At 30.2% G+C, this 12761-nt stretch overlaps 1 protein-coding gene across 1 annotated transcript in view; it reads left to right on the top strand.

Annotated features, from left to right (window-relative positions):
- LOC105624673 (formin-binding protein 1-like) overlaps nt 1-4855 on the top strand; it is a 39868-nt gene extending 35013 nt beyond the window's left edge. Inside the window, exons 8-12 of the mRNA XM_012206029.1 lie at nt 2076-2105; nt 2994-3301; nt 3639-3830; nt 4380-4516; nt 4698-4855. Of these exons, the coding sequence (XP_012061419.1) occupies nt 2076-2105; nt 2994-3301; nt 3639-3830; nt 4380-4516; nt 4698-4855 (825 nt within the window). The remainder of the gene's footprint in view (nt 1-2075; nt 2106-2993; nt 3302-3638; nt 3831-4379; nt 4517-4697) is intronic.
- Nucleotides 4856-12761: the final 7906 nt, after the last annotated feature.

Genomic DNA, 12761 nt, shown 5'->3' with positions numbered 1-12761 from the left:
AAAACAGTTAAAAATTACTGAGGCCTGTCGATATGAGTGGTGTGTGCACTTGAACTATGTGCAAGTGCACCGCTCCGTGAGAATTTAGTATTTTTTTCATAGATTTTTCTTTAATTCTTTGTTTGACATTTTTAATTTAATACAAGATAAACTTTATATTACTTATTATTACTTTTTGATTATTTCATTTAATTTTATAAATTTGTATTAGAACGATATCTTTTCAAACATCCTATATTATGCATTATATTTCTCGTGAAGCCATCGAGTCTGGGCGATTTCATAAAATTTTGCAACAATTCTTTTGCGCATATCACAATTACATAATTGCAAAATTTTTTAGTCCATTGAAAAAATGATTCCTGATAGGGAATATTTAATTCGCAATGTTTATAAGCCGAAGACTCGAATGACTCAAAGAAGAACTAATGTAACTTACTGCATTATTTATTTATTACCCTCTGCGAGGTCGTGAGAAGGAAAGGATAATTGCAAAGGATTGCATATTATTTTTATAGCATGCATGACAATTCTTTGTGAAGTATAATATTATTTTATTCTTTTAACTTATCATTTATGTATATTTTGCATCTCCTTATTCGCCGACAGGCCTGCTCTTATATGCACACAATATCTATTGCGCATGTACATTAGTAGATTCTGCATTCTTCCGACCGGCTGCAATGTTATTTACGTGTGACTTCTCAATTATGTTTTGTGCACTGTTTTCTATGATTATTTGAAACGTTTTTTGTATCTTCAAATTATTATTATTTGAAGTGATTTCGATATTATATATACACTTTTATAATTCATAAGCGCTTTTGGGATACAGCAAACTCTTTATATATATGATGAATTTATATACTGATAAATTCAAATTGAAAACTCAAAATTTTAATTATAATTAAGGTTAATTAAAGAGGTTAATTAAAAAATGTTTTGTGTTCATTACATGCTAAAATATAAGATTTTGTTAATTTACTTAAATAGTAGCACACTTATTTAACATTTTTATATTACGACGATATAATATGTATTATAAATATTTAATTTTTATTAAACATTTTTAATAAAAATTAAAAAGGTAATTAGGTGTTAGGGATTAATTTTCGGGATTAAATTTTCGAATTGCTTTTATACACTCCACTCTTAAAATGTAAAATGTAAAAAAAGAATAACAATTAATAAATTTGATAAACTCTGATAAAAATTACAATACAGTTCAATAGTGTATTATTTTTATACGTTCGGACTATAATTTGCAATCACTCTTTCGTTTGATCTCGCATAATGAAAAACATAACTTATTTTTCTTCTGTACTTTCTATTAATTTGGTGGATGGTTCAATCTGCCTCTGTGGTCTCTTGTTTCCAATCATCACGGGCTATGAATTGGGATATTATCACACTTAGTAAGTACTTCGTAGACCGCTTTTCCGCTCGCAATTATGTATATAATAACTATTTATCTGCTTTATAAAGATAAAATACATATGATATTAAAATATCTTATTAAAAGAGCGTGAACCCAACGGATATATTAATCTTAATCAGTATAAGATAAATCAATTATATTTACTGTATACGAATATAGTATATGAAATTTAATTAAAATTTTATATTGTGTAACCAAACTATTATAAATTAAATTATATTGTAAAATATAACAAGACATGGAATTAAATTGGAATTTAATGTGAAAATAATTTACAATTTTGAGAATTGAAATAATTATGTTTTTAAAAATTTACAATTCTTGTAAGAGATTTACTTTGAATAATATTTGTAAAGTTAAAAAATACATTTTATATGAAACTATATTGAAATTAATGTATTGTAAAATATTTTTGCATTGTTAAATAACGTTGTAAAAACTTGAACTTAATGTGAAGTTATTATGTAAAAGTACTGAATCAATGAATTTTTTATTGTACACGTATTATAAATATCTTATATTATTTAAGATTAATAATTTCCGAAATAATGAGTTCTTGCTTATGCTATTGCTGGAAGTCTATCTTGTTCATTCGCTGAATGATACGCTTTTCGAATTTGTTTCATGCTAACGACAGAAGTTGATCGAGGTGTGCATAGCTTTAAAGGTCTGTCTTTTATATAATCGCCAAGTAATTTTCCGATTGACCCTTTTGGTGCTTAGCTGAATGCTTACAAGTGCTCGAGATTTGCTAGTCTTCTTTACATGTAGTAGTAAATATATGAGACAGGCAATCGCTTCTTCGAAAGCAAAATTGTCTTGATAATTAATTCGATTATTTCGATTATTTAAAATTAAATTGAGAGAATTCCTACATCTGCGAAATATATGAATCAATGAATCACTTAAACAAATCTAATTTTTGCGAAAACAAAAGCTTTTGCGGATCTGAAATGTAAAAAACTGTAAAGTCTTGATATTTAATAACATCATTTCGCGAATTTCTTAATTCTGAAATTAAAGAAATTAAATTTTAATTCTTCTAACACATCATATTTTCCACCTTCTAGCACCAAACGGGTTAAATATTCTTATTTCTGAAATAATTTGTTATGTTTTTTTTTATTATATACTGCAAAGAATACATTTTATTGATATTGTCACTTAGAACAATGAGCGATATTGAATATTGAAGTTGTTTATCAATTTATACTAGTTTTCACTAACAATTCGCAGATCATTAACAGAACGAATTCCTCCTGCAACAAAATGTATTCCCAAGCTTTCTCATCTTTCTTTCTGTTATTTTCCTGAGACCTAGACTGTAATATATACGGAGTGAAAAGGAGGAAGGGGAAAGAGAAAGAAACTCGTGTTTTTCAATCATAAAATTATCTTAATTCATTCTTGTTTACATAATTTATTATTATATACATTGCTATTAATTATTTGATTTGATAATATCGTTAAGTTCCATTGCAAATAAAGTTTCTGAGTCTCAGGAATATGCACAGATAATTTTTCAAGGATCGATATTTATTGTAACAAATTCCAGAACAATGTGCCTGGTTACGGTGATGGTGCCAAGGAGGACTGCAGCGATTTGCCACCGAATCAGCGAAAGAAACGATTGCAGCAACGACTGGACGAGATCCAGGCAAAAATTCAACAGGAAACCGCAGCGAGAGATGGTCTAATGAAGATGAAAGGCGTATACGAACAAAATCCTGCTCTCGGAGATCCGATGAGTATAGAGGGGCAACTAAACCAGTCCAGTAACAAATTAGACAAACTCGGAGTTGAATTGGCAAAGTTTCAAGGCTACCTCGAAGAAGCAATGCGTACTGGTGCCAGTTTGTCTAGGTAAATGTAGCTTTATTAGAATTGTGCAAGGTAGTACTGATATTTGTTAGACATATAGAACAATCGCTCTAAAAGTGAGTAATGTTCATAGTGTAATTGTGAAAAGTGAAACGCGTAATATAAACAATATTTATATAGAGTAACACAGTTATAAATAATATAATGCGTGCTTTTATAATTTATGCAATTTTATTGTGTTTAAAATAATAAGTTGAAATATATAAATTTTCTATAGAATTGTCTACATAATAGTTAATTGGATTAAGACTAGTATATATTTCTGCATAATATGTTTAATTCATCAAAGAAGTGAAAAAGTAACTTGGTGTGATTTCAGCCCAAGTCAAGCACAGCGAAAACCTACTACTAACGGTTCGGCAACGAGGCCATTAAGTTCACGAAGAGGTAGTCATTCGGGCGGCGAGGAGAGTCTTTCGAGATCCGCTTCAGATTCGAGCGTCTGTAATGCGAACGCGAATCAACCAGTTCACAAGAAAAGTGCACCGAGCACACCACAGCCAACTCATGGGTAAGTTATCTTGGTAATGTAGGGTAACCCACAGACTCACACTCCGAAATTTCGGAACTTTTAAAATCCATACATCTTGTTGTATAAATGCTTCATAAATTTGTTATTATTGAATATATATAATTTGTACTGTGTTTTACCATTATTGAATATTTTCATCATTAATATTTTCATCATTAATATTTTCATCATTAATATTCTATTTTTATATTGTAATTGTATAGATTCCCTTTGTTTCATAAATTCATATTTAGAAACATTGCAATGCCTTCGACTTTTATGCAACCGTTCTTATCTTATCGGAACTAATGAACAAGTAATAGTGATAATTTGAAATACTATTACATGAGTCATTGCCATTTTACTCGGTTTAACAATTAGTGTGACGTGAATGGAATTTTGCTGTTCACAATTGCTTATAGGTTCAGATTAGATTACGATTTAGTCAATGTGTTTTCGCGAAAGCGTTTGGTTTACGATGTTGAGTAGATTAGACACTTTACACTAGACAAATAGCCACGGTTTTCGCTTTATGGTACTGATGCACAGTTCCACGAACAGCCCGGAATCTGGCCTTGGCGAGTCGAGAACGTCGCTACCCGGCAGCGGCTGCGAGGAATATTATCATGATGAAGTGGACGCTCAGCCGCCACTGGGAACATGTCGAGCGCTTTATCCTTTCGATGGTAAGTCCCTCCCAATTTATAGCCAAACAACATGATTTGTCTATATTCTCAATTTTAGAGATACGAATGTAAGTTTAAAGTCTAACAGAGAGAAAAAATTATGAAATTATGAAATTATGAAAAAAATTATTTTATATTTTTATTATTATAATGTTTAATTTTGTTACTATTTTATTTACAGCAACTAGCGAAGGTTCCATACCGATGTATGATGGCGAAGAGCTATATATGATCGAGCTAGACCAGGGCGACGGTTGGACCAGAGTAAGACGCATTTCGCAACCGATCGAAGGTTTTGTACCGACCTCGTACATAGAGTGTCATCTCTACAACACTTAGCCGCTTCTCCTAGGTTGTTAAAGGGAATCTGCGCGATGCGAAATCACTCGAAGAAGATTATAAACAAAAATGTATTTGATGCCGTCGAAGATTTGAGGATCATGTGTTGGATGAATTGGCACAGGATATCGGGATGACAAGAGCGGCTCGCAGGCCTAATCAATACTCTCGAACGATGGAAAGTCGAAAGATTCTTAAATTTGGAGATGCAATGAGGAACTTGTGGATGTGGACAGAATTGTGAATATTCACAAATAAAATATATTTCAAAATTTCTCTTAAGATTTATAAAATTGATGAAAGATAAAAGATAGAATTCCTTATTCATGAAAAAAATCTTTCATCAATCTAAAGATCCGCAGTCATAATCTATAGAAGTAGAAGCGGAATCGGATTATCGCGTGCTAATATTCTCATATTCGAAATCGCGATCACACTTCCAACACATCTTCTCAAGGATTTCTGTTCGATTGATCGGCCAATCAATCAGGAAGAAACAAAGAAACGATACGATACGAACAAACGCCCTGGCTTTGTGATCAATCAATCTAATATAAGTAATAGGAATAAGATCGAGCTCATTTTTGGGCTTTATAGACTCTTAAGAGATATATTTTGCTTTTATTCGGATTTATTTAATATAATACTTTGTTATGTAATAATTACTCTTGCAATTATCTGTTAAAAAGGTATTTAACAGATTTTAATAGCGTATTATTAATAGCGAATGTATTATTTACATTTACGTTTAAATCATTATTTTCGTGATCTAAAAAATACAATTTTTTTTTTATGAAGGCTCGCGGCGATCGTACAGTCTTACTCGCATTATTATATTATTTTAAAGTTATAAGTTGATATTAATGGCTGTTGATAATTATTAATGATGAATTTTTAATCGCGGTTCTATTGTTACCGCGAGAAGAAATTCTATATGCGGAAGACCATATTGGGACCTGCATCTTTTTGCGTTTAATTCGTCGAAATTATTATTGATAACAATAATTATTACATTATTAATCTCAAAAGTTTTAATTAGAAATACTGTATCTTGCAAACTGTACATTATGTTTTATTGTGTAAATAAATAATTCTCTTTTTTATTATTTTAAATTAGATCTTATATGAAGGGCTACTGTGGTCCCTAAGTCTATCTACGGCAGGAAACTCATGAATCCAGAAGTAAGGGTTGAATTTAGGCATCTGTATGATAGTGTTATGTCTGATTATATACATACTCGATTATATGCATTTGTCATTTTTAATCCTTTAACAAGAGTAAGAATCGAAACAGAAAAATTGCGTTATTATAATTGTTGAAAAAATAATTATTTAAACTCGTAATTGGGAAATGCCAGATTTTTAGCCAGCTATTAGCACCCATGGTTGACGAAAATAGTGCAATATTCTGATTAAAAATCTTGAGACGAGTCTTCTCTGTCTGTATAAAAATTTATATATTATAAGTTCTCAAGCTCGCTACAGAATTACACTAATGTAGCTGCTAAGGATTAAAGCGCGACTTTTCGTGAAGAGTCGATAGTGAAATAAATATCCTTTATGCACTCACGTGAGTTCCGAGACGTATCCTTTTTCCGTGTAGATGCACAAAAGAAACATTTAACGACCTCGTTGAGAAAAAGAGAAGTAATTATCTTAATAATAATAATCGCGCTCCGCCTACTCGTCACTTGCAAATTAATCATAACTGTTGTAATCGTCGCCGCACCGAAGTTTTATCGTTCTTTTGTATACTTGACTCGACATCGTAAAAGGCGGCCGACTGTTACACGGACACTATCACGCTAAGAGAACACGAGACTGATCGCTGCTAGAGTTTCGTCGTACTCACGCGAGTCGAACAAAATATCGACGTTTACTCGTAATCGAGATCACAAAAATCGGCATGATTCCGAAGTACATTGGCATTGAGAGAAGAATTACAGAAATTATGAAAGCACATAGTACAGGATAAAATTCGGCAAAGAATTTATACACATATAATAGGATTTTGTAATTGAACATTCATATATATACGATTTTATGAAATCGAGGCTTTTCTAAAGTTATGCCTCTTCTTCCAAGGAACCATGTATTTGTAGTATCTGGAATTTGTGCAAAGTCTAATTTTTAATTTTAATAAAATAAAGATTCTTAATATTGTTCTAATTTTTAATTGTCCAAAGCGAAAAAATTTTATAAAGTTGGAAGAATATATATCAGATGTGCCAAGATTTATGAAATTGAAATTTTTTTGTAATACTAGAGTTCTTAAAAATCTTCTTGTGGTTCTTTAACATTCTATAGACTTAAGATTGTTTTATTTAAATCGCATGTAATCGAGATTAAGCAAAAGGAGATGTCTGTAGATACGAAGGATCCTGAAATCCGATTACGTGTAATCAGTTTATGATGAGAAACAGGTTGTTCCGATGGACCAGTCGGCGTACCTCGTTTAAGAAGTTGCCTGAATGTGACTAGTTATAATAGATTTATGTAAATATTGTCAGGAAGATAGAAGCGAGAGCGAGGCTAATCAGTATGCGAGTGCCAGAATCGATATTAAGATGAGAAGGATTCGCTTCTGTCATGGACAAGAGCTTGATCCTTACATATTTGGGTATTCTGCGATAAATTGTGCTGCGTTAATGTTATACATCGTTATATTTAAATGGCTGAAAAATAGTGTTCGCGATAATCATAGGCGGTAAGTTGTCATTGTAGAAGATATAGCGTTGTAGGCTTGCCACTATTGTTATTTCGGGCAATATTTTGCAATAGTGAGAATCTCGATGAATATTGTTAAAGCAGTACAGAAAAGTGTATATCTGAAAGATCCGATCCTTGATTCATATATCTTGGAAGGAAGTCTGCGCGATCACGAGAACCTAGTGTTCTTCGTACTTTTCCAAGCAGAATCCGGAATTCGTGTAACTTTCTCGTGTATTGAATGTATATGTATATATTATATATATATATATATATAGATATATATATATAGATATTATATATTCGATCGTCAGGAAGAAAAGATGTAGCTTCACGTATAGTCGTACGCAAGTACACAAATAAATATGATCAGTTCATTCATACGTACGCACACGCGCATCCTGCCCCCGCTCTTGATTGCTTCCGATTCGTTAACGGCGAAAACAAGGGAATTGCTCGGCGATTATGTTAAAATGAAGAATGAAACCGTATATATGCTCCGATATTTCATTGTGTCTGTTTTATGTATATTTTGTGATTCTCTATACGCGCGAACAAGTATTGTAGATAATTAATTTTGCGTTTTATTGTACTTTATTATTATTTTTATTATTATTATTATTAATATTGAAAAAAATACAGGTACTAAACCAATATAACTGTTTCGAATATGTTAAAACGTGCCTAATACATATATTTGCGCCTTTTTATATCCAGAGTTCTTCCTCGTATTTTTAATATTTAATTTTATCTATTATAAAAATATATTTTGACAAAAATGTTTGCTTAGTTTCAGTTCAAAAGTTACATTTTATATTTCTTGTATGATGATTTTTTAATGTCAATTTCTACTATTTTGTTGTTACATAAAAATAAAAAATATATAAATATCATAATAGTTAAATCTTGAATATAATATTCATATTTATACGAATACCTTGCGAACAATATTGTTTATAATAATCAGTACTATATAATAATAAATATTAAAACGTGAATTAATATTTTATTTAGTAAATAGAACTTATTTAATATGTATTCAAGTAATTATTACACAATGCAAAAGATACTTCAGTTTTTGCATTACAGAGAGATAAGAAATTTATTTTGTTTTAAAAATTTTATTTATTGAACTCAATTATATAAAATTAGCAGATTGAATGCACCGCCGTCATCATTTTGTGCCGCGTTGCAACTATTTCTGATCAAAATTATATTATTATATTTTGTATTTTATTAATCGCCTGAACTAATACATTGCAAGTGCGAATAAACATCGCGAGTATCAAAGTATTGAACAATCATTGTATCATGCAATACTTTCCGATGTATTTATATTACTATCTATAATTATTAATTGTATTTTTTGATTACATAAGCGAATAATTGCAATGAAGTTGAGATGCGTGCAACTTAAGCTGATAATGCATCGATAGTTCGGTAGTAAATTCATTTTATCACATAATAAAATGTAAGTAAAGTTAATTTAAGCTATAAAAATTAAAAAAAGGAATCAGTTGGGTTAGTTACATTAATTAGCGTAATTAAAGCTGCAGGCAAATTTTGTTCAAAATATTTTGGTATTTAAAAGATAATTCGGATTAAATAGCGGTTACGGATGATTAGCAATATTAACGAGTCAATGTCTGTTTAGATACAAACAGAAACCTGAGAGAAGACGATGGTCTAAAATCTATAACTGCAAAGAAGAAGTTAAATGTTAACTACACAATAATATTTGTTCTCTCTCAGGTTTCTCTCTGCCGTCAATATAATTTCATTAAGTTTATTTTCCAATGCCACATATATTGTATAAAAAAACCTAATGTCATTTTCATTTCATACACAAGCGTAATGATTATTATCATAACATATTTAATACTTAACACTAAAACTCAGTGGAGTAGTATTGCTATATTAATATTTTGATTTAAAATTTTATTATATAGAACTTTAAGTAATAAGTATATTTCTATACTTGCGCGGTGTTTATACGATTTATAATTGCTTATTATTTTATAAGTTCGAATTTTCTTTCATATAATTTTTTCGATAGCCTTCATTTATTTATTCTAATTGGTTTTCAATTTTTAGAAAAAATATAATTTCTAATCTATTCAAAATATCTTTTATGTTTGAAATTCTACAATACGTAACGCGAATTATGTATTAAATACATGCTAACATCGTAAAAGCACTCGAATGGGTACAGGCTTCTCTATCTTTATAAAACGCACGACTCCAAATTCCGAAAAAGATTGAAATTTTTTGCGCATAGCGTTTATATATCACATTCGGAAGCTAGCGCGATCCAATAAGCATCCGCATCCCGCTCACCGGCTGGCAAGCGAGTGGTGGGGTTCGCCGTTTGATGGCTCCTATAAATATAAATAGCGCATAATTCTCAATTTCATGCTTTTGCGAGCAGGGGACGAGAGTATATCCTGTCATTTTAACATTGGAAAAGTTAGCAGCCCTTCAAATCGAGAGATTCTTCAAATCGATTATGACTTTTATCCATATTCTAATCTCTGCTAATAAAACGACGGAATCTCTTAAAATATAAAACGGCGAAGGATCGTTCATCGTTGGATTTCTTTACTAAGGTAAGCAATAATTAACTTCGCTTTTACTTCTCGTAATAATATAAATATCGCGTATTGCAGATTCTAGTATAACACATTGATTATTCGAAAGTATATTTTTCTCGCATTGTTCGATCGAAAATCAAGACGCGACGTCGTGTCGCGTCCGCGTCGCTTTTTACGCGTAAAGTTGATCGCACACGGAAAACGACGCCGCTTCCTCATTTCGATCGCATTCACATTTTATTCGCGAAATGCGGCGGAAGAAATGACATGGCGAAATGGACTGGCTTTCAGATGAGAGAGAAACGCGCGATCAAATATTAAAACCTATATAATACCTAAATATATAATTTGAATGTATGTTTTTATACGCGATATTTAACTACCGACTATAGATTCAGTAATTACATATTAATAATCCGTTCAAATATCCGTTCGCGTATTCCACAAAACTTATTCGCCGAAAGTATATCGCTTAAATAATTGACAATGAGATTTTCGAATATCAATCTGCAATACGGAAATAATAATAATCATAAAAAACAAACGTATATTATAATACACGTTTGCCCTTTATGATTGTTATTTCCGTATTTTGAGCATCAGCTATATCTTGAAATATAGAAAATTCATGAATGTGATACCAAGAGTGAGAGAAGTGTCGCGTCGATTTTGGAAGTTAACCGCGCAAAAACGAAGCTGTTTCATCATCTTAATTATTACTACGATTCATTTACACATCTCGATTTGTAAATGAAGCGCAAATGATTAAGAGACGAGATTGACATCGATTAAATTATTTTGAACAAATGAAACTTATATTAAACTTGTATTTGTCGTTTATTGCAACATTTGGTATTCGCGCAATTCAGATTCAATATTCAGATTCAATATTCACTTAATTTATAAGAGAAGGACGCGCGCACGCTATCGTGTAAAAATTCATTAAACATGTTCTTAATGTATAAAATTCACGCGAGAAATGAAATCACTTTGACACAATAATTGCATTTATGTTTTATTTGCAGATGAATACGAGATGGTCAGCTCCAAATGAGTCGCGACTTATTGAATTGGTAAGCAAAATTTATATTAATTTTATATCGATAATTCGTTCGAGCACGTATTTAACAAAACTCATACAGTTGAATATCGTTTCGTCTTTGATGCGTAAAGTCAACTGTTCAAAAATTTTTCGCTATTTTAGATGCATTCCAATGTCCAAATTTTATTTGTAAAATATCAAACATGACAAATTTTCTGCGTTCTTATTTTTTTGCTGTCGCAACAAATGAATTATGTATCATATATAATTAATATCGATAATACGAACAAAATATGATATAATATTTATTGCGTTTCGCTTTCACGCTCATACGCTGTAAGCATCAGTTTTTGTTGTCTATCAAATATTAAACAGGACAAATGATGCTTACAATACAAGTATTGTAAGTACAAAACAGAGCGCATCTTTAGTAATTATTTGCAACTGCACTTAATTTTAACAAATGGTTTGTTTCAACTAGGTACTGTCTACTAGGTACATGTCACAAAGTAAGCAATGGGAAAAGAAGAGAGACGAGAAGCAGGCTTGACAATTCTGTGAGGAGAAGGAAGAAGAGGAGGAAAAAGTTTAGAAAAAGCAATGGGTTTTGATGGAGAACTTTGAGGTAAGCAAGCTTATTACTTATTGACATAAAAAATTAGTTATTTCTTCCATTAAATTGTTTTATTTCGATGACTAAAAATAATAATTGAAGAGAAAGAATTAATCTAAAATGTTATGGAAATTTATTCTCATGAAAACAATTTTGAGAAAATATATAATTATTTTTTAACAGATAGATATAGTTGAAAAATTCAATGTGTATAAAAAATTATTTTTTGAATTATTAATTATTTTGAACGTTATTTTAATTTGGATCTTGTGTTTGTATGTTACAGAACTATGTAACCACGCAGCTGATAATTCCACGCATCACTCGGTGAGTGACAAAGATTTTATCAGGTAACGAATCTGTGAAAAATGTAGCAGATCTATCTATTATATTATATTAGAAATAAATATAATGCTTTATAAATCCATTACTTTAAAATAGATTAGTTATAAACAATTATGATATTTAATCTTGGATATCGTTATTTGTCAACTTGATCAGCATCTTGGTGTGCTATTGTGCTTAAGACTATTATTATATATTCATATCGGAAAAGGTTTCATACATAAAATTATATAAAATTATGTAAAAAATTAACATATTTTATATACAATTATTTATAATATTATATATGGTTATACATAATTAGTTATAGTTATAGTTATACATAATTATATAAATATACAATTATATATAATTATATAAAAATATGTCTATATATATTGGGTTGTCTGGAAAGTTCGTGCCGACTAACCTATATAATTTAATAAATGTATACTAAAATTTAAATTTTCTGTGTTTAAATTTTCCTACAACGGCAACGAACTTTCCCGACAATCCAATATATATATATATATATATATATATATATATATATAATAAATAATTACTTTACGTTACTATACTACAACTAATAATAACTAAACTAAAATAAAAAAAGTAAAAAAGTAA

The sequence above is a fragment of the Atta cephalotes genome, assembly GCF_000143395.1.
Source record: "Atta cephalotes unplaced genomic scaffold scaffold00084, whole genome shotgun sequence".
Lineage (NCBI taxonomy): Eukaryota > Metazoa > Arthropoda > Insecta > Hymenoptera > Formicidae > Atta > Atta cephalotes.
The sequence above is the reverse complement of the archived record's forward strand: the minus strand, read 5'-3'. Positions and strand labels throughout refer to the sequence as shown.